General features: G+C 58.5%; 4 protein-coding genes across 4 annotated transcripts; 3 read left to right on the top strand and 1 right to left on the bottom strand.

The window, feature by feature from the left end:
* Positions 1 to 871: 871 nt before the first annotated feature.
* On the top strand, positions 872 to 6733 carry SPBR_03401 (kinesin family protein; the record flags this gene model as incomplete). Its single annotated transcript, XM_040761692.1, has 3 exons — positions 872 to 1118; positions 1210 to 1533; positions 1650 to 6733. 3 exons carry the CDS (start codon positions 872 to 874, stop codon positions 6731 to 6733), a joined length of 5655 nt encoding a protein of 1884 aa, XP_040623102.1.
* Positions 6734 to 13406: 6673 nt separating this feature from the next.
* Positions 13407 to 16257, top strand: SPBR_03419 (uncharacterized protein; the record flags this gene model as incomplete). The annotated part of the gene is made up of 2 exons (XM_040761710.1): positions 13407 to 13796; positions 13891 to 16257. The coding sequence occupies 2 exons, from the start codon at positions 13407 to 13409 to the stop codon at positions 16255 to 16257; spliced, it is 2757 nt and encodes a 918-aa protein (XP_040623103.1).
* Positions 16258 to 17247: 990 nt separating this feature from the next.
* On the top strand, positions 17248 to 19110 carry SPBR_03453 (uncharacterized protein; the record flags this gene model as incomplete). Its single annotated transcript, XM_040761744.1, has 1 exon — positions 17248 to 19110. One exon carries the CDS (start codon positions 17248 to 17250, stop codon positions 19108 to 19110), a length of 1863 nt encoding a protein of 620 aa, XP_040623104.1.
* A 749-nt stretch (positions 19111 to 19859) lies between these two features.
* Positions 19860 to 22023, bottom strand: SPBR_03439 (g2 m phase checkpoint control protein; the record flags this gene model as incomplete). Its single annotated transcript, XM_040761730.1, has 3 exons — positions 19860 to 21353; positions 21666 to 21933; positions 22007 to 22023. The coding sequence occupies 3 exons, from the start codon at positions 22021 to 22023 to the stop codon at positions 19860 to 19862; spliced, it is 1779 nt and encodes a 592-aa protein (XP_040623105.1).
* Positions 22024 to 22553: the final 530 nt, after the last annotated feature.

Here is a 22553-nt window from a genome sequence, read left to right on the forward strand (position 1 = left end):
TCGTTATTTCGTTTTGTTATTTCTCTCCTTTTCATCCTCGTTCCGAGGAAAATAAAACACCAAATAAAAACTAATACCAAAGACTGGTCGCCCAACGTCCGTCCAGTTCCAGGAGACAGCACCGCCACGACGCTTTACGAAATATACCCGCGCGACAGAAACACACACACACACACAGAGAGAGAGACACGGCTTTCTTCGCCTCGGCTGTGTTTGATGTTCTTCTGATCCTGTTCGAATGACGCCGCTCGCTCCCAGCTAGAGCTACAGCGAGCCACACAAAACCAGAAGAACCGTTTCCCGGCCGATTTGTTATCCGTACCACGCCCCCTTTTGCGCCTGTTCGCTTTGCGTCTTGTCGCTTTTCGCTCGCCTGTTGCCGTCCTTCTCGTCGTTTTCCCCGCGCCCGCGATCGCCCGTCTGGTCTTTTCTTGTCGTTCTCGAAAGTTTGGCACTCTTGTTTAGCCAGGACCGTTACCGTTCCCTCGACCACGACCCGACTTTTGTGTTTTTGCATGGCTGCATTGCCGCAGTAAAATTCGATATTCGCGTCGTCTTAATTCCTGCCGTGATACACTATACGTTGTCAGCTTGAACCAATCTACCGTCCCCCCTCTACCGACGCGCTGTTTCCCCTCCCCCCTTATCGGCAAAACAAAGGAACAAGGAAAGGAAGCGCGCCAACAAACAGGCGAGAGGCGACAGGCAATCTCGACCACCAGCACGGCTCGAGGAAGGGACGCGCCGCCAACGCATCTCCTTCGCCTGCTGCAGGCCCACGCGGGTTGGCTCCAATCGAATCGAAGCCCTACCCAATTCGTTTCTGCCTGCTGCCTTGTTCCGCTGTGTTGTCTGCAAAATCTAAATAGCCATGGAGCCCCCCGTCGCGTCGGCCGTCGCGCCCGCCGCTTCCGCCTCCTCCATACCCTCCGCCATCGATACCCACGGCCATCTCCCGCCGTCCTCTCTGCCACAATCACCAGCGTCGCCGGGCCTCCAGCGGCCCATGAGCGTCATGGTCCGCCCCTCGCCCAGAAGCAACAGCCGCATGAGCGTCGGCAGCAAAAATGGCGGCAGCCGTGCGTCTGACGAAGACGGCCGCACCTCTGTCAAAGTTGGTACGTTTAGTCCTCCCGTATTTTGCAGTTGGGATACGACTGCCACTTTTACCTTTTTTCTTCTTTCTTTTTCGAGTCACTAACAGGATAGCTGTCCGTGTTCGCCCACCGCTACGGCCAACCGATCCCGGCTACGATCTCATTCCCCAGCGCTTCCAGCGCTCCATGGTCCAGGTCAACTCCGACACAAGCCTGGCCATCGACTCACCCCAGGGCCGCAAGCTCTTTGTCTTTGACCGCGTCTTCAGCCCCGAGGTCTCCCAGGACGGCGTCTGGGACTACCTGACCGACAGTGTCAACTCCTTCACCACGGGCTACAATGTCTCCCTGCTGGCCTACGGCCAGTCCGGCGCCGGCAAGTCCTACACCATGGGCACGTCCGGTCCCAGCGAGCAGGGTGACCCCGAAATCATGGGTATGTTGCGTCTTACAGCATGACAAACGCCCTAGTTTATGCTGGCGCTCTCCCCCCTCCCACATTTCTGCTTTCCTGACAGCGAACCCTTGACCTTGACTAACTCGTCCGACCAGGCGTCATTCCACGAGCCGCCGCGGCGCTGTTTGAGAAGCTCGAGGGCCCCAAAACAAACAGCAACCGTAGCTCCATGTCTCATCTTCGTGCGCCCAAAGGCTACGGCGCCAGCCAGGCTGCTGCCCCCCGCGCCGACAAGACGTGGTCCCTCAAAGCCACCTACGTAGAAATTTACAACGAGCAGCTGCGTGATCTTCTCATCCCCGACAGCGTCCCCACGCATGAGCGTGCCTCTGTCACCATCCGCGAGGACGTCAAGGGCAACATTATCCTGACCGGCCTGCACCAGGTCGACATCAATTCCGTCGACGACTTGTTGAATGCCCTCAACTTTGGCTCCACCCTGCGCCAGACCGACGCAACCGCCATCAACGCGCGGTCGTCGCGCTCGCACGCTGTCTTCAGCCTGAACCTCGTCCAGCGCAGGAACGGCTTCCAGTCCACCAAGGCCGAGAAGCGCATGTCTGTCCCGCTGGAGGCCTTGACGGGAACCGAGTCCTTTGTCACAGTCGACAGCAAGTTCCATTTTGTCGATTTAGCCGGCAGCGAGCGCCTCAAGAACACCGGCGCCCAGGGAGAGCGCGCCAAAGAGGGCATTTCCATCAATGCGGGCCTGGCTGCCCTGGGCAAAGTGATTTCGCAGCTGTCCTCGCGCCAGGCGGGATCCCACGTCTCCTACCGCGACTCCCGCCTCACCCGTCTGCTGCAAGACTCGCTCGGTGGCAATGCCATCACCTACATGATTGCATGCGTGACGCCGGCCGAGTTTCACCTCAGCGAAACCCTCAACACCGTCCAGTACGCCCAGCGCGCCCGTGCGATCCAGAGCAAGCCGCGCATCCAGCAGGTCGAAGAGGGCGACAAGCAGGCGATTATTGACCGTCTCAAGGCAGAGGTCGCCTTTTTGCGCGAACAGATTCGCAGCGCCGCCTCCAACAGCAGCCCCGGCGAGCGTCGTGTCATGTCTGCGACGGAGCGGTCCGAGCGCCAGGGCGAGCGGGAAGTGGAGATGCAAAACGCGTTGCTGGATGCCCAGGAGAACTACTCTGCGCTCAGCCAGCGGCACGCAAAGCTTATTGCCGAGATGGCCAAGGCGCGCGATATTGAGGCGGCTGAGATGCAGCAGCACCAGCTGGCAGAGGCCGAGGCGGGTGAGGACAGCGCGACAGAGCGGCTAAATCGCTCCAACACGTTTGCCCACGCCGTCGAGCAGGTCGTCCTCGAGTATGAAAAGACGATCCAGTCGCTCGAGCAGTCCCTGTCCAGCACCCGCGCCACCCTCGCCAACACCGAAACCAGCTTGCTGGAGAAAGAGTCCAAATGCGCCTACGCAGACACCATCAACACACAGCTCCAGGCACGTCTGCAGAAGCTGATGGACCGCGAAGCCAACACCGAAAACTACCTCCACGACCTTGAGTCTAAGCTCGATGGCCACACGTCGGGCGAAGAGAAGAATGCCACCATCATCATTGAGCTCCGCAAGGAGATTGCCCGCATTCGCGAGAATGAGGCCACCTGCGAGGACTACATCTCCACCCTCGAGGAACGTCTCGCCGAGGCCGACCAGGACGCCGAGCTGATGCAGCGCGAGATTGACCGCCTCGAGCAGGTCGTCGAGCGCCAGCGCAGCCTGGGCAAGCTGGACTCGCTGCTGTACGAGCTCGACAACATGCAGCAGCAGGACGGCAGCGCCGGCCCGGGCATCACGTCTGGTGTCGACAACAACAACAACACCGAAACGGCCGTCAACGGCAGCGGTAACAATGTCGCCCCCAATGGCATGGGCCACGGCCACCGCCGCACGGCCAGCCGCAGCATCGAGCACCACGCACGCAGCCTCAGCCATGTGAGCCGCCACAGCCATAGCCACAGCCACAGCACGGACGTCATCCCCGAAGAGGAGGACGGCGAGCCCCTGGCGGCCGCGGCCCCCGAGATCCATGCTACGATTGAGGAAGAGGCGGGCCCCGAGCAGGAGCAAGCGGCCGAGGGCGAGGGCGAGGGCGAGGGCGAGGGCGAGGGCGAGGGCGACGACGAAGTCACTCCGAACGGCGAGACCGCTGCCGCTGAGCAGACCAACGGCGTGCCAAAGTCCGTGACGCCGCGCCCGTCTCAGGCTTCATTGCACACGACCAAGCGTTCCGAAAGCTTCACCAGCTCGGCGCAGTCCAAGTTTGTTGCCGACAAGCTGGAGGTCGTGACGCAGGAGCTGGTCGACCTCCGTGTCGAGCACGAGTCCACGGTGACCGAGTTTGAGCTGCTGCACGCCAAGTACGAGGAGGCGCTGCGCACGCTTGCCGAGCTCCAGGACGCCGTCGACGAGGCCCGCCACCCGAGACAGACCGTCCGCGACTCCATCTTGTCCGCTGCCGAGACATCGCAGACCCGCCCGTCGTCGTACCTGTCCGACGCGCGGTCGAGCGAGCCCGAGAAGAACCGCCACTACTCGTCGTCGCGGTCGCTCTCCTCGGAGCTGTCGTCTGCGCTCGAGTCGCCCGCTGCCATGGAGCACTCGGACGCCGAGACCCTGGCACCCGTCAAGAAGGGCACGCGTCCCACGAGCATCGATGTCGCCGCTGCTGCTCTGGCCATTCCCCAGGTGCGCGACATTGAGCCTTCTGAGAACGCAGAGGAGCAGCCGCAGGCCGAGCAGGCCGAGCAGACCGACGAGCGCGACGTTGCCCACGAGGCGGCCGTGCCCCAGTCGCCTTCGGTCAACGGCCGCGGCCTGATCATGTCGCCCTCCAGCGACAGCATCCTGGAAGCCGAGGTGGAGCGCCTGCGCGCCTTGGCCGCCGAGAAGGAAGAGGCCGAGAAGACGCTCTCGGGCAAGTACGCCGAACTGGAGCAGCAGCACCACCAGACCCTCGACATGGTCGAGGAGCTCAAGACGGAGGTGGCCAAGGCGCAGCAGGCGGCCGAAGTGACGTCGCCGCGCTCGTCGACGCCCGTGATTCGTCGCAAGTCGAGCCAGAACGTCATGATTATCGATCGTGCGCACCGGTCGTTTGCGTCGCTGCGGAACATTGCGACGGAGAACTTTGAGGGCAACCCGGACGTCATGCAGAACTTTGAGCTGAACATCAACGCGGCCATGCACGAGCTGCACGCGCGCTCCGAGCGCATCCAGGAGCTCGAGGCCGACGTCGCGTCGACCAAGAAGGAGATGGACACCAAGATGGCCATCATCTCGGGCCTGACGCGCGAGCGCTCCAGCTTGAAGAGCTCGCCCATGGACATGTCTGTGGTGTCGACGCTGCGCGACCAGCTGGAGAAGAACGAGAGGCAGATGAACCAGCTCAAGAGCGCACAGGCGGCGCGCGAGCAGGAGCTGCAGACCGAGCTGGAGAGCCTCCGGGCGTCCCTCAAGCCCGACGGTGGCATCGACACCCGCAACACGGCCCAGGAGCAGGAGCACGCCGACAAGGTGCGCGGCCTGGAGGCCGAGCTGGCTGGCTGGGAGACGAAGCACGAGACGGCCCTGGCGTCGATGGGCGCGACCGAGAAGCAGATGAAGGAGCACATTGCGCAGCTCGAGTCGCAGCTGGCCGCGGCCAACGAGCAGCTCGCGGCGTCGGCCAAGAACACCGAGGCCAGCACCAAGCAGGAAGAGCAGGTGCAGATGCTGCGCACGGAGGTCGACGAGTACAAGGCCATTATCAACAGCAACGCGGCCAAGGTCGCGGAGCTCGAGGCGGCCCACGCGTCGGCCAAGTCGGCGCTCGAGGAGGCCGTGGCGGCACGCGATGCTGCCTCGGCGGCGGCGGCGACGCACAAGTCGCTGGTGTCGCAGCTCGAGACCAAGATTGCCGACCACGAGAAGGCGCTGGCGACACACAAGGAGGGCCTCGCGACCCTCGAGGCCGACCACGCGCGCGAGCTGGAGACGCTGCAGGCGTCGTCGCGCAAGGAGTACGACGACGAGGTGCAGGTGCTCATGACGGAGCATGCGGAGAACATTCGCATCCTGGAGAGCGACCTGACGGAGGCGCGCGAGGACCTCATGAAGGTGGCAACGCAGGTGGCGTTTGCGCTGGGCCTGGACGTCAGCGTGGAGAAGATTACGGAGCGCATCGAGGACCTGATTGCGGACCAGAAGGCGCTCGGCGTGGAGCAGAACAAGTCGTACGAGCTGCAGGAGACGGTCAAGGAGCTGACGAGCATCAGCGACTCGGTGATGCGCGACCTGGAGACGGCGCGCGCGACGCTGACGCAGGTGCTGGGCCCGGACGCGGAGGTGAACCGCAAGCCCAACGCCACCGTGGCCGAGCAGGCGGCGGCGGTGCAGAAGCGGCTGACGGAGCTGGAGACGAAGAACAAGAAGCACTCGCGCCTGGTGGACGAGCTCGAGGAGCAGCTGCAGACCAACTTCGACCAGGCGCAGATCACGACGAACCGGCTGTCGACGCTGCAGTCGGAGCGGCACCAGCAGCTGGAGGAGGCGACGTCGGCCAAGATCCGCATGCAGTCGGAGCTGGACGCGATCCGCGAGGAGTACGCGGCGCTGCAGGCGCGGTTCGAGGGCATCCTGCCGGCGGACGGCAGCAGCGCGCCGCAGCGGTCCAACTCGGCCAGCTCGCAGCTGCGCAAGAGCTCGTCGGTGGCGTCGCTGCCGTCGCCGCCGCCGGCCATCCCGCTGCCGCCGCTGCCGAGCTCGAGCTCGCCGCCGCCGACGGCCAACAACGTGCCGTCGACGCCGACGACGATGCGGCCGCCCAGCAAGGACATTGCGCTGCACCAGATCCAGCAGGACCAGGAGGCGCGGATCCGCACAATCGAGAAGCACCTGGACGCGGAGAAGCAGCTCACGCAGACGCTGGAGGAGGCGCTGTCGGACCTCGAGGAGCAGTCCAAGAAGCTCAAGACGGACTGCGACGCGTGGCGCCGGCGCGCGCAGGAGCTGGAGAGCGAGAACAAGGAGCTCAAGGACAAGCCGGCGCAGGACAACCGGTGGAGCCTGCACCAGGTGGAGGAGGAGCGCAAGAAGCGGCGCGACGCCGAGATTGCGCGCGCCCACCTCGAGGAGCGCATGAACGCCATCAGCAAGAAGAAGAAGAAGGGCTCTCTGAACTGCTTCTGAGTTTTTTGTCTGTGTCGTCTTCGTCTTTGTCGTCTCCTTCTCCTGTCCCTCTCATTTCCCTCTCATTTCCCATCATATTCTGGATATTTCTTGTCCTTTTTCTGTTCGTCTACTTTGTGGATTTTGATTTTGATTTTACGTCTTGCGATGCGTTGAGATTGATTGATTTTCTGTTCTTCTCCCCGTGTCTTTTTTACTCTTCCACCTTGACGCCTTCTCACCGCCTCACCGCCTCACCCTCACCTTTGAATCGCCAAACAAAACAAACAGCGTCTTCGCGCAAGCGACCTGTGCGACCTCTGCTCTTTTGCCTTGCCTTTCCCTAGCGCCTCGTCTACCTCTAATTTTGTTTGTCTTTCTCTACTCGTCCTTTTCCTCTTTTCGCCTTAGATACCTTTCGCATTGGGTGGGCTCTGTTTTGCTCGACACCGACCTATTTGACTGTTCACATTGGCCTTTACCTCGACCGTCACCTTCATGTCCTCTTCCTTCTTCCCATCTCTATTATTTTTTATTTCCTTGCGTCAGTCGTCCCTCTTCTTCTACGTTTACATATTTCTGTGATTTCGTTTTCTACTTCACACCGCCTCTGCCCCTCTTTCTTCTTTGGATGGCTGAAATGACATATGAGTTGTTTGAAGCATTTAGTCTTTTTTTTTGGAATTTACTTTGTATTGTGTCTGGATCTGCAGCACCCACTATGCGTTTGCGATGTGCTTATGGACGTACTACAAGATTGGACTGGGCCACAAATTGGCATGCGGTGGGACGTTGGGCTTCGAAGCTGTGCTTCTGTTCACAGTCACTGCTTTCGTGTGATGGGATTGCGATCCTTATTGAGTAGACGCTATAATGCAACGGGCGTATGTGACAACGGCTGTCCATTGGTTGCATGTCTCTATTCCGAATAGAGGATGCCGTGACAGTCAACTGCCAAGGACAATGTGGTATATACGTCGTCTATTTCGTATGTGGTATATATGTGGTATATGAACATGGTGAGTATAACGTACTTTATAGTGGTCAGTAAGGAACCACTTGCAAAGACATTTGTGATGCAACGTTCAACCAACGCTGACGAGCAAGAGGGTTGCAGTGTACAATTTCCAAGGTGCCGACGGCGTCGTATGATGCGATGTTCTTCAGAAACAAAACAATCAGCGTGTCGTTTCTCCTGTGCCACCCAACAACGTCGCCCCTTTGTGACAGCTTCAGGCCATGCACCGATACAGGAAGCATGCTGTATGACAACAAATGCGATTCACACGCAGGACACATCGAACATGCTCTGTGCAACACCGCAGAGACAGGTGGGACGGCGGTCTTCCCACGAAAACAACAGACGAAGTAGAGACGAGCCTCGTGCTTGGTTGCACAACGCGACGCGTCTGGCGATACACCGAGAGCGATACGGAGAGCAACAGAGTACAGATTGCGGGTCGTGAAGACTATGCTATGAGTCTCTGCTGGTCTTGTATTTCGTTTTCTTTCTTTTCTACTTGTTCTATAGCCAGCGTGGGATGACTATACAGTGTTGTGCGATCCGTTTCTTCTTTCCTTTTTATATGCTCGTGTTACTATGTTCGCGTTACTGTTATTTACGACATACATCTCCTTTGTGACGGCTTGTTTCGTTTCGTCTTGTTTCCCATGGATCTCTACCTTCTCTACTTTTTATTTCTGTGTCCCATTCTGTCTCATGACAGTGTTCAACGGTCGTCCCAGAGTCTGGCAGCTGGCAATGCTGTCCATGGCTGTTGCATGCATTTCATTCTCCTTTCTTGTCTTTGAAACGTGCGTCTCTTCCCTCCATCTATCCGTCCCTTACGTTGACGTTGTGTTGTCTCGTACTCTTGTCCTCCAGGGCCTCACAAATGTGAGACAATCAGTCTCGGCCTCCCTTGCGTTGACGTTTCCTGCGCTCTGCCTCCTTCAGCTTGCCACATGTCGTCTTGTCTCGATCGGCGCGTCTTTGGTCGACCACGCACGGCAGGGAGGGAACGAGAAGCAGTAGCGAGAACAGGCACGAAAGCCACACGTCAGGACAAAACACACGAGCAAGAACACTGGATCGACAACGCAGGGTAAACGTCTTTACATCCACTGCGTGCGCATATCCTCCCTCGTCTCCCTTTGCTCGGCCATGGCGGTCCCACGCTGGATCTGGGCCACTGATCAGCAGTGATGGGCTGGTCGACTCTGGTTTGCATCCTTCTCTGTCTGTCTCGGTCGAGCCGTGCTGCCGTGGTGCTCTCTCTTGTCTCGCATTCCGTTGACCACATAGACCACGTTCCCGTCTCTTTGTCTTTTTGTCTCCTCGTCTCCTCGTCTCTTCGTCTCTTTTCCTTCTTTTCATTGTCCCCTCTCCTTCTCTCCGTTGTACATCCCTATGCTGCCCTGATAAAAGAAATTGTGATTTGGACGACACAACGTCGACGGCTTGGACCCTTGGCCCCCGCATTCAGCATGCACAGTGGACAAAGTACCGTCTCCTCCTTTGGGTGCCTACCATTGCTGCCATGCTCGCGGGTCAAAGCGCAGAGGAGGTCCAACCGGCCGAGTACAACGTATGTTGTGTTGTCTTTCTTTTCCTGTCGCTCACCTGAGAGAAAGACAAGCCCCTCCATTGATCATCTTAGACATGTCGCTCAATGGAGCCCCTTCTCGTGGCTCTCAGCTGGACGCTCACTGCAAATTGTCGAACCGGTGTCGTAACGGTCTCGTCCGTTCTCCATATCCCCGTACGCCGTACGGAGTAGAAGGTGAAAACCCTCTCAGCCTCCCTTGCATTGCGTGCGTCCTGTTGAAAAAGAGGGGACCAAGGCCAATCTTTTCTAGTTTCGATGTTTTGTCCCGATACCAGACATTTCCCTTGATTTTTAGTGCTGTCGGCCATGTCTCAGTCGACCGCCCATTGTCCGAATTACTCGTGGGTTTTTGATATGAGAAGGCCGATAGAGTTGTAGGCTATCGTGCCAACACCCACAAATACTCCAAGGGCCCACGCCGTGGCCTGGCCTGTCCAGGCTCTAGGCGGTTAGCTAGTGGCCTATCCTTTCTGTTTGGACGATGGTTCCGTCCGCGGGACATCGGGCAAAAGAAAAAAGATGAAAGCAAAGTGGGAGCCAATGGTCTGATGTCGATTTCCTTTATTCCTCCGTATCAACAGTCCAGGCTGGTTAGGGGCGGTCTTGGGACGCCGACTTTTTTGTTCTCTCGAGTCGATTTCATTGTTTGCCAGCCTCGACACCTCTGTTTGGTGTCCTTCCTCCACTTGTCTGGCATGACTTTTGAGGTTGTTTCTCCGCAGGCAATGTCGGGTTCGATGGGGCCAAGATTCGAGGGCCCAAGCAGCTCAAAGCGTGCAGTTCGTCTGCCCTCACGTTGCAACGCCATGCAATGCAAGCTGCAATGCAAATGCAGTGCAGACGGCAGAGCTCAGGCCGACTGTGAGGTCAGTAAATGTGAGCTCGACACATACATTCGTACTAAAATCACACAACCCACTGAAGCTCACCTGAATCCACCGCCAGCTTGGCCTAGCATGGCTTCCGTTTTCCTTTCAGACGTTCTTGTCCCTCCATTCCTAGTCTGACAGCTCTGACCTGATCCATCTCTGATCCCTTCCTTTCCTGTCGTTTCGGCACCGCACATCCTCATTCCACCAGTGGGCCTTTGCGGGAGGGCCCCGTAATCTTCCCGATCAGAATGCAATCGAGGATGAAAAGAAAACCGAAAGAAAACTGCCCGAGGGACTAGTGCACGATTCCCACGCGTCACCGTCAGGCTTCTTGGTCTTGCATCTTCTGATGCTCAGTTCCACGAGGTCGTCTGGTCTCCCCATGGCTGGACATTCTGCGTCTCCGTTTTGAAACCCGGGTCCAGCTGCAATGGCCGAGACGATCGAAGATCAGAAACGCCCTTTTTTGGTCTTGTTCGTTTCTGTTTTTGTGTTCTTGTTTCTAGTTTCTGGTTTTTGGTTTCTCTACCACTGTTTCTCGTGGGTTCGTTCTTAATTAAGCTCAAAACCCAATGGATGTTCTTGCGGAGGATGGCTGGCCGTGTTTGATGTTCTGTAACTCACCGTTGTTCACTGCCCAGCTGGCAATGCATTCGCCAAGCACCGCTTTCTTCTTGTCTTCAAGTCTCTTGATATCTCTCGTTACATACCACAGTATCGTCGATTTCTCTTTTCATCCTGGCAGCCGGATCACCAAACAGCGAACGCCATGGCGCGTTTAGTGCAGGTGCTTTGCAGTGATTTCGGTCTGCCAGAGTCCATAGTGGCTGCAGTGTCGCTCAGCTTGTTCAATCGTTTCATGTCCCCCGTTTCGTTGATCTCGTGTTGACTCGAAATTGAGGGACAAGAAAAAGCAGGCAAATCAGACATGATTCGCTCACTAGCACCAAAAGGGGCATGGCGTCCCTCCCAACTGCAAGGGGTACATGCTGGCAGGTGCAAGGGGAAATCACCACGTCGCGAGGAAGGTGCTTCCGCCGTTCAAGCCTTCTTTCCTTTTTCTCTTGTGATATCCCAGCGCTGCAAGGAAGGTGCGATCCCTCGAGACGATTGGGCTTTTGTGTGCAAGTCCGTAGACAAACATACGACTCGGGGAAAGTACGACTGTGGCGACTGCCTTTGTGCATAACACGCGTACTTTCCAATTGACAAAGTAAAAACAACAGGACAACTCTCCCCCTTTTCATCTCCTTTCTCTGTTTTGGCCTCATCTTCACTGCCCTGATCCCACTCTCACGAAACCCGCAAAAGGACACAAGGACCACCACAAAAAGCACAGAAAAGGGGCACATCGACGCCAAGCCAAGCCAATACCCCTGGCCCCTGCTCGCGTGTATCCCTGCCCGTGCACCCACCCACACCATCCCGGCTTGACCCCTGTCGCTTTCTACAATGTAACGAGAGGGAAAAACGAGGAAAAGAGTGGTAGAGTGGCCAGAGTGCTCCCGGAGACCTGAGCACGAAAAAGAGCCTGACCTCGCGTCTTGGGCACTGGCACTGTGCCATCCAAGGACCACCCAGTGGCACATGGTGCCCACCTTGGCCATCTTATTTCCCAACACCCGTTCAATGTTTCATTCCCTGCTCGATTGGTCGTCGCGCGCGGGCCTGTTGCCTCTGATGGATGGGCATCGAGACGTGTGGTGGGAACGTGCTGCGTCTTCCGTCATGGTCTGGCCTTGCAAAGCACCTGGGTTTGCTTGGACTCATAAAGTCCACGAATTGCCTCACAAGCATCACACGCACTGAGACATCCGCACTATTGACTCGCCATGCTGATATTGATAGGCTCTGCTTCCCCTGAAGCCTAGAAACCATCTGAGGAGCAGACGGCTACATCGGCTGCATGCCTCTCCAGTATGCTGTCCTCGTCATGAGCATTGATCTGGTCCTTTTTGCAGTACGTTGCCTGGACACGCTATTACTTCTACGGAGTAATTGCTTCTAGCTATTCCAGTTCCGTCATGCAGCAGTGTCGCTGAGGCTCGAGCGTTTTGCCCCAAACAAGCCGCAAAATTCAATGCCACTGGAAAGCTGCTTGAAAATCCTTTAGCACGGCAAGCAGCAAGCAGCAAGCATCAAGCATCAAGTCGGCCTGGAACCTGGAGCTTGATTCATTCTCTCGAGAGGATGCCGCTACCAGCGTGTTTCGATGCTTTCCTGCTTGGCTTGGCTGTCTTCTGAGTCTACAGAATACGGCCTAGGGAGTCGACCGCTGGGAGACTTGCAACTGCCCGCTGAGCCCTGTTGATCGACAGGAGAGAACTGCACGCCGACGCATGCCAGCCTCCAGCCTCCAGCCTCCTGCTCTACCGCACTCCCGCACTCACCCCAGCTGGCCTCGCCAACCCACACCACTTCCTCCCACTTCCTCTCCCTCACATCCACTCCCCGCCGATGAGAGCCTCTTTTCCTCTTTTTGACCTGTGCCCACACCACCCTAGTCACTTAATCTTCCCTCGACCTGACCCCGGGGACCTTTGCCTGCCTGCCTTTTTCCCTTTCTGGTCTGGGCCTCTTTTTTTCGTCTTTCGTCTCTCGTCCCTCGTCCGCTCACAGCTCGCTGTCTACCGAGTATTACAACATACAGGGCTGCTTGTCTCATTTCAACTTTCCTTTTCACTCTCCTGTTCCTCTTTTCCTCTTCGTCCCCGTCCCCTCCTACTTCTTTTCTTCTCTCTTCCCACCTCCTTTCCTCTTCTCTTCCCCTACTAACCCTCCAGGGCAGTATCACCACCTTCATCCAGTCGTGTGTGTGTTGTGTGTGCTCCTGCAACGGTCGACCTATTCGTATTATTTCTTTTCATTTTCTTCCTCCTCCTTGTTGTTTACATTCCCTCTTTTGTTGCCCTTGCTCACTCATCCGGAACAAAGATAAGTCTTGCTGTGCCTTGACTACGAGAGTTGAAAGAAGCGAGAAACAAGAGCTTGACGCGTCTCGGCCGCTCTGAAAACTACTCTTTTTTTATTTTATATTCTCTTGAAATTATCCATCCCATTCTCTCGCCCTCTTTTTGTTTTTCTCTCCCTTCATTTTAGCCTGTTGGTTGACTCCTAACACGGCAACCCTTTTGAACGGCTGTCGGGCCATCTTTCATTCGCCAATTCACTCAGCAAAATATTTCAAAATCACACAAAAAAGCCGACGACACAATGGCGCCCTCCCTCAACGCCCACTCGTCCTTCACCCGGCCGCGCACCGGCGACCGCGACGCCCGTCCCAGCACCCGCGACCAGGGCGACAACAACCTCATCATCCCCAGCCGCACCTCCTCGCTGCACTCCCGCATCACCCAGCCCATTCCGTCTACGCTCTCCGCCAAGCCCCAGCAGCGCACGCCCAAGACCCTCACCCATGCCTACATGGTCTGCGGCGTCGGCCGTGAGCCCTCGCAATGGGTCAAGGCTCCGGCCCCCGCTCAGGGCAAGATTGGCCACATGAAGGGTGCCGTCGGCCAGTTCTGGCTGCCCGAGATTCTCGGCAGCAGCCCGCGTCTGGAGCAGGACAATGAGATTGCCCGTTCGCTGCACGCCGCCATGCGGGTGAGTACAACAAAGTGACGGCGGGCCATTGTTGTATTTTGTTTTGGAGTGCTATCTATGTGTCACGTTGAAAATGGTTCTAACAACGTCCCAGGCCTGCTTCCCTCATGATGTCGAGATTTGCACCGGCCGCAGCCAGCCGCACTGCGTCCACCATGCGTTTGTCCTGCAGCAGGACTCCTCGCACACGCTCTACGGCATTTGCCTGCGCGTCTGGTCCCGCGCCGACGAGAAGCGTGCCGAGACCATCCGCGACCTGCGCAAGCGCACCGAGCCCGACTTTTACGACAATGTTGACGAGACCTACTGGATCCCCTACTGCCTGTCGTTCCTCTCCCGCTACCCGCTCTACAACCTGCTGGGCGACTACCTCCGCGGCATGTGGATCCACTGGAACAAGGCCACCAACCTGTTCCACGCCGAGGAGGTCTCCCGCATCCTGAGCTTCCCGGCACCCCGCCTCAACGACCTCGTCCGCATCGACATGAAGGACTACGCCCTGTGCTACCAGTTCCCCTCCTCGCCCACCGGCTTCCAGAACTTCTCCATGTGGCCCCTGTTCTGCTGCCTGTCCATCCCCAACATTGTCGGTGTCATCGAGGCCGCCGTCTCCCCCACCCGCCGCATCATCTTTGTCTCCCACTACCCGGCCATGCTCACCATGGCCGCCGAGACCGTTCGCTACTGCGTCCGCGTCTACGAGTGGAGCGGCCTGTACGTGCCTGTCGTGCACGCCCGCCACGCCAAGGAGCTGGTCCAGGAGCCGGGCCCGTACATCCTGGGCATCACCGCCGAGTGCCGCACGCTTTTCACGGCGCCCACCGATGCCCTGGTCGTCGACCTCGACCGCAACTTTGTGCTGACCTCGAGCCCGCCCACCGCGCTCACCCCTGGCCAGCGCAACAAGTTTGTGCAGCGCCTGACGCAGTCGCTCAGCGGCGACGTCACGCCCTCGGGCGTGCCCCAGCACCTGCGCTCTGCCTACGGCGGCGGCAAGCTGGTCCCGGCCGGCCAGATCATTGTCATGCGCGGCGAGGTCGAGTCCATCCAGGACCCCGAGTGGTGGGCGCAGGACTCGGTCATGGCCGTCATGGACCACGTCTGCGAGAAGATGGGCCGCAACTCGGGCATCAAGGCCGTCTTCGGCGGCTCCGTCAAGAAGCCACTCATGACCAAGGTCTCGATGCGCCACCTCAACGAGATTGTCCGCGAGCGCAACCAGTACTCGCGCGATGCCCTCGAGGCCTGGCAGGACTTTATCAACCTCAAGGGCCGCATGGACACGGAGCTCGCCAAAGTCACCAAGCGCAACAACTACCTGGTCGAGGAGCTCGAGAGCTGGAAGCAGCAGTTCCTCAAGTTCCAGGCCTTTGCGGAGCAGCTCACCAAGGAGACCCAGGACCTCAAGATGAAGATTGAGAACCACAAGCGCGAGAACCGCCGCCTCAACGGTCTCATTGACCAGCAAAAGGACGACAACGCCCGCCTGTCGGTCCGCCTCACCGGCACCGAGAAGCAGCGCGACGACGCCCTCGAGGCCCTGGTGCTGCAGCAGGAGATTGCCGAGGAGCTCGAGCGCGAGCGCAAGCGCAACATCAAGGACCTGTCGGCCCTGCAGCACACCAACGTCACCCTGGCCCGCCAGCGCGACGAGGCCCGCCGCGTCGTGCTGCACCTGCGCAGCCTCATTGGCGGCCAGAGCCACCACATGGAGCACCTCATCGAGTCGCTCACCAAGCCCGACGAGATCATCGACGAGCTCGAGAGCGGCTTTGCCGAGGAGGACGAGGAGGCCGCCGCCGCCATGGCGCTGGAGGGCAGCACGCCCGAGGAGATTGAGGCCGCCCAGCGGCTCAAGGCGCAGGCCCGCGCCAGCAAGCGCTACTCGTCCTCGAGCTTCAAGGACGTGGCCGACCGCCACCTCAAGGACAAGACGGATGCCATTGCCCACATCATCCGCAACATTGCGGAGCAGTGCCAGGCGGCCGTCGAGGGCCTGCAGCTGGCCCAGGACGCCGTGGAGTCGTCGTCCGACAGCGAGGCGCGCCAGCGCCGCACTGCCTCGGCCCAGCGCCTGCGCCGCACCAGCAACCTGTCCACGGCGACGACCCACAGCGACGACGGCCACTCGGCCTCGGCGTCGGACGTGGGCGACGACAGCCTCCTGCACCCGGCGTCGGGCCGCTCGTCTAGCATCCCGCCCACGCCGGACCTGATCCCCAACCGGGCCAGCACGTCCATGTCGATTGCCTCGACGGCCACCACGCCGGAGCGCTCGTCGCAGCAGTACGTCGTGGGCCACGACATCCCCACCAAGATTGTCGAGGACGAGGAGGACGAGTATGCCGAGCGCAGCGACGTCGAGACCATGCCCGACGCGGGCATTGTCGGCAAGCACGCCGAGAGCCTGATCCACCGCCCCTCGGGTGCGCGCATCAGCGCCCTCGGCGGCACGAGATGACTGAAAGATCGGCGCGGCTGGGGATGGTAGCTTTGTGATGCTACCCCCCTTCCTGACCCCACCCCTTTTGATGTGATTTGCATATAGGGGTGGGGGTACAAAAAGAAACGGACAACAGCACCGTTCGAGCCCGATCCCGTTCCGTCGTCTCGCTTCGCTCCTTTGTCTATTCTGTATTTGTTGGGTTGCAGTTCCGACCCCGTCCTTGAGCACACTGGCGTTGATATCTCCTTGCTTTTACTTTCTCTGCTTCCTTGTCTGTTTCGTTGTTGCTCTTGTCTTTGCACAACCCTCGATATCTCTTGTTGTAGTGTTTCCTCTGTTGTTTACCTCTTTTCTTCTCGTCGTTCCTTATGATACATTATTTCCATCTTGCTGCTCTTCTGGAGAGTACTACCTGGGAAAGGAGTACCCCGAACGTTTCTTCGTTTCTTCGTTTGTTCATTTGTTATTTTATTGTTCTCTGCACAGTTGTTCGCAGTCAGCTCCTCTTTCTTATTTGTATTCTTTTGGGGTGCGCATTCGGACTCGAATGATAGTTTGCGGCTGTTGAAAAGACGATATTTTTCAGGTGAAGACGGTGTAAACAGCCTTATAGTAAGATACTTTGTGAAAATGTAATCGGTAGACCACGACTGACTGTTTTTCCGTACTGCTTGTAAACAAAATTTGTTTGTGACGGATGTACGAAATACTTGAAAATCACTTACACGAAGATCCACTGAACGAACTGGGCACTAATACGACGGATTGCAGGGACTTGCCCGAATGTCGTTAGCTCTGCTTATCTTATCGCGATAACGTTGCTGTTTGCTCCTTCCTCCCCTAAAACTTTTTTTCTGCCGTTCCTTCCACTGTTTTCCCCGTTATCAGCGCCATCGCTCCTTCTTTCGCAAAACGCCACAAAACAAACACATCACGACACCCTTCATTTTGACGTCTTGTACTTTTGCAGCGGCTCTTCTCCCCACGACAACTCCCACCGCCGCGATGGCGTCCGCCGACCCGCTGCTCACAACGCTCTGCAGCGTCTGCCGCACAAACCCGCCGCGCTACAAGTGCCCGCGCTGCAACCTCCCGTACTGCTCCGTCCCGTGCAACCGCCGGCATCGCGCCCGTGCTGGCTGCAGCGGCATCCGCGACGTCACCACATTTGTGCCGCGGGCACGGCTCTGCACGGCCGCGGGCATCGACCGCGACTACAACTTCCTGCAGGGCATCGACGTCGCCCGCAACAGCGCCGTCAAGCACGTCGTCGACGAGCGGCGCGTGCTGCGGGCGAACGATGTGCGGGCGCGCGTGCTCAACGAAGACGGCACGGCCGGCGACAACAACAACAACAACAACAAGACGTCCCACGGCAAGAAGGGCCACCGGACGCAGCACAGTGGACCGGCACTCGTGAAGCAGTGGGACGGCGAGGAGGTGGTCTACCTGCCGGCGCGGCCACGACTGACGGGTGCGGCAGCAGCTGCGGCGGCTGCGGCTGCGGCTGCAACACAACACGACGACAGCGACGACGATGCCGACGACGACAATGCCGACGACGACGACGACAATGACGATACGGCAGCGAAACCAAACGCATCAGCCGCACCACGCATACCCGTCTACGAAGCCGCCACGAGCCACCGCGTGCGTAGCATGTGCCGCCGCGACGGCATTGCGCTGCTGGGCGCCCCGCGCGGGTTTGCACGGCAGCGGGAAAACCACACAACGGTGGCGACGGCAACAGCGACAAGCAAAGACGGCGGACGCGTGACCCAGGTGCACCTGCACTGGCAGGTGGAGTGGCTGGTGTACACGAGCAGCGAGGCGGCACCACCAACGCGGGTGCTGCGGCGCGTGCTCGACGACCTGCCCTTGTACCGGGCGTATGCTGCCCTCCAGACGGCAGAACGGAAGAAACAAGAGAAACTGGGCGGGGGGTTGGTGAGCGAGATTGGCGGGGTCGAGGAGGCGGAGGACAGCGGCGACGGCGACGACAACGACACCATGGACACCCGCGGCGACGGCGAGGCGGCTGGTCCGTCTCCCTCCAAGAAACAGACGAAACAACAGAAGCAGCAACAGCAACAGCAACAGCAAACCAAGACGTCTGCACCGGCACCAACAGCCCCATTCCACAACTCCTTCTTCTACCGATGCGATGTGCAGATCCCAGCAACCGCATCGTGGAGCACGCGCACACTCCAGAGCGGCACCGACGCAGAGCCCCGCGACGACCCAGCACAGCGCGCCGCCCGGACCAGTTTCCGCTACTATCTGCTGCGACCGCGCGTCTCGGGCGTCGCCCACCACGCCCAGGCCAAGGAATTGATCCCGCTCGACGCGACGGACACGCTGGCCACGGCGCTGCCCGGTCGCTCCGTCCTCGAGTTCCCGACAATCTACGTGCTGCCAAAGAACGGCGCCGTGCGTTTGCCTCCTGGCCATGTCCTGGGTTCGACGGAACGGCGGCCGCGTGCTGCTCCATCGCCGCCGCCGCCACCCCACGCCGGGCGGCACGGCAAGACGCCCAATGGACGTCTCAAGCGGCGGCAGAACGGCGGTGGCTCGGACACGCTTGCGGCAAAGAAACGAAAGACGGCCGAAGCGGAGGACGGCGCCGGCGACGAAACCGGATCTGCTGCGGCTGCCCCCGCGGCTGCCGAGCTCGAGAGCGAGACCAGCAGTAGCGGGTCAGACAGCAGCGACGAGGAGGACGAGAGTGCAGAGGAGGAGGAGGAGGCGGCGGCCGGCAGCCTCCCGGACCTGCTCCACGGCCTCGGCAGCGCAGGCTCGTTGCCGTCGGACGGAAAACCCAAGTTGGTTGTCTACGACTCGTGGTCTGAAGGATCAGACGAAGAATAGGAGCGTTGCTTTTGTTGTACTTTTCTTAGACAGCGGCAAAAACTGCATCCATGCAGAGAGACATCACCAAGAGATAGCCTCGACGCCTCGTTTCGAACCGTGGAATCACGTCTTATAGACAGCGAATGTGTATATGAAAAAAGTCACAATCTGTGCTTTTTCTCCATTTTTTTAATTATTTGTCGTTGAGTGTTGGTATCATATAGTTGCTGTTGCCAAAGGACGAGAAAAAGAAATCAAGAAACTCCTTATTTCATCCCCCGCGAGACGCAAGGCTTTGAAGATATAGAGAAAACAAAAAAAGGGGTAAAATCAAACAAGGACAAAATAGGACGCCCGATCGCTTCATGTGTTTTTGTCGTTTCACTCTCCACGTCATCAAACAGCAGCCGTTCCATACAATAGAAAGACCTTCCTATCCGCCTTGCCTTGCCCACAGCCTGCCCCTGCCAGTTTCCCAGTGAAACGTTGCAATGATAGTCGTACAAAGAGGGAATCGTGAGAAACCGCAAGACCCCAGAAACCATGAAATGACAAAAGAACAATGACGCGAGGAACGCAAAAACGCGCAAAAGAAATACAGAACGAGCCAAGTCGTTGGCTATCCGATCCGATCCGATCCCGATACAGTAAATGTGGGAATTGGAGTGTGTGACGATATGAAAAAAAAAGAAGAAAAAAAGAAAACGAGGACTCAAATGAAAAGCAATATGAACAGCACCGAACAAGGAGCAGCAGCCTTACTGCTGCTACTGCTGAGGCTGAGGCTGTTGCTGCTGGTTGTTGTAGTCATTGTTCCGGCGGTAGCCGCTGTTGTTACCACCACGGCCCCGGTTGTAGCCACCACGGCCACGGCCACGGCCACGACCCCGGTAGTTGTTGCGGTAGCCGCCGTCGACGCTGCCCTGACCGAACGTCTCGACGTTCTTGCGCTGCTCTTCGCCCCGCCACTGGGGACCGCCCGGACGGCCACTGTTGCTGCTGGCCGCAGCAGCACGGTCTTTGGCCTCACTCGATATGTTGTCAAAGAACGACTTTGTTTTGCTGTACGCCACGGGCGCGTCGCCCCCCTCCGTATCGGCCGGGGCGCCCGATTCCGATGCTTGCCCGCTCGAGACACCGGTCGTGGCAGCGGCATTCACGTCCGCCTCAAAGTTGCCGCCAGCAATGGCCTCCTTGACCACGTCGTCTTTGTTGAACTTGGCGTTGGCCGAGGCGAAGTCAAACTCCGCATCCGGCACCTCCACCTTGGCCGTGCGGGGACCGCTGTAGTGACCGCCACGGCCGCGTCCTCTGTACTGGTTGTTGTTGTAGTTGTGGTGGCTGGTATTGTAGTTGTTCTGGTTGCTGTAATGGCCGCTCGTGTTGTTGTTGTAGCTGCCCTGGTTTGCCTGGGCAGCAGCATTCATGCGCATCTCGTCGACCTTGCGCGTCAGGTTGTCCAGAGCCGACGATCCGCCGGCAGCAGCAGCAGGGCTGGCCTGCGGCGGTTGAGCGGAGCCAAGACCAGCCATGGCTCTGGCGACGGCGGCCTTGGCAGCCTCTGTTGCAGACTGAATCGACGCCCCTGGTGCCGACTCTGTGGTTTTGGTGGACACAGCAGCTGCAGTCGTCGTTTGCGTCGTCGTCTTGTTCACCAGGCCAGCGGGGAGCGGGACAATCGGGGCTATCCGAGTCGCATTCTTGGGGCCAGTAGGCACGGGGCCAGCAGGGGCCTCGACGGGTGCAGTTGGCGGAACCGCCTTGCGGACGTCGGCGCTCGGGCCAGTCGGAGCACCTCTGCTGGCAGCAGAGGGTGGCTGGCCTAACGACTTCGGCTCCAGCTCCGCAGGACCAGGGGTAGGGCCTTTGGGCTTCTCAGCATGGGTAGGAGGTGCCGGGCCACCTGCAGCAGGCTGCTGCGGCTGCGGAGAGCGGCCAGGAGCGCCAGGAGCGCCAGGAGCGCGAGGACCGCTGGGGGGGCCGTTGGGACCAGGTGGGCCGTTGGGTCCAGGGGCAAACTGGGGCGGGTCCGGGTAGAAGTTGTTGTTCCACTGAGGGCCGCCAGGGCCGAAACCAGGTCCTTGTGGAGGGTACCATCCGGGAGGCGGTGGGTATGGGGGGTTTCCCGGAGGCGGGCCATTGGGACCCCAGCCACCAGGGGGGGCAGGCATGTTGGGAACGAAGCCTTGTGGTGGTGGGCCGCGCGGCGGTCCTTGGGGAGGGCCTTGGGGGGGGCCTTGGGGGGCGCCTTGGGGCGGACCCTGTTGGTACTGTTGTGCGCCATTGTTCACAGGACGAGGACGAGCCTAGCCACAAAACGCATCCGAAGACGCAGCTGTCAGCAACTGTGTTTTCAAACACAAAAATAAGAAAAAAGTAGACAATAGCAAAGCATGGCCAAGGGGCGTTTCGCCGGATCAGAAGGAAGGCAACGGAAATATCAACATGGGGTTGTTTGCGCAATTCAGACAAGTATGTTTTTCATCCGAAAATGTTTCATCATAAAGGCCGTCGTCCCCTTGGCAGGTGCTTTGAGCATGGGAAGCAATGTCAAGTCAAAAAAAAAAACCTACACCAAGGATCGCTGGGTCGTTTGGCACCTGGGCGGGCGGTGCAGAGTTACCATCCTCGATACGGAGGTCCTTCACATCGGTGCCACGGAACACAATGTACTCGTAGACCTGGTCGGCGGGTGCAATCTCGTCTTCGGGTTTGCCTTTGCGGCCTTCCGTGCCGTACGAGACGACATTTTCGAGCGAAACGGTCGAGTCCTCTGAGCTGATGCTGTGCAGAATGCCAGAGTACCGAATGTCACTCTTGGAAATGAGGGAGATACGGGCTCTATGAAGCGAGAAGCAGCATGTTAGCAGCTGTATCAGGTTGTTGTGTGCTCGAGCAGAACGTGAAGCCATACCCTAAAAAGTCCGACATGATCGCGGGCGGTTCACGACACAAGTACGAGAAGCAAAAGAAGCAATTGATAGAGCCAGGCACCAGCGTGTCAACCAGTCGTCAAAACGAGGGTAAGAGGCCAGCAGGAGAGGCGATATAGAGAACGTGCGTGGCGCGGAGAGATAGAGGTCAGTTGGAGGTAGAAGAGTGGCAGAGAGGTAGAAAAGTGAGAGAAAAGAGGAGGCAAATGTGTGCCGTGATGCGGTGCGCGTGCGAGAGAATCAAGGGAGGGGAATGAATTGCGAGAAGAGGGAGAGGAGGACGAGGAAGGAGTAGATGTAGAAAGGTGAGGCAGAGAGGTCGGAGGTGGTGAGAATGAGGTCGAAAGAAAAGAGAAAGTGAGAAGAAGCAAGAAAAAGTGGGAGGAGAAAGCTGTGAGGATTTTTGCACGTTTTGGCGGCTGGCCCGAAAGGAAGGTCCTGAGAAAAGAGAAAAGGGCAGGAACGGTGCGTGGTTGGTGGGTAGCTCCTACCGACGCAGAAGAATTGCAGCAGGGACGGAAGGAGGCT

Source organism: Sporothrix brasiliensis (assembly GCF_000820605.1).
Source record: "Sporothrix brasiliensis 5110 chromosome Unknown Cont13, whole genome shotgun sequence".
In the NCBI taxonomy this organism is placed as follows: Eukaryota; Fungi; Ascomycota; class Sordariomycetes; order Ophiostomatales; family Ophiostomataceae; genus Sporothrix; species Sporothrix brasiliensis.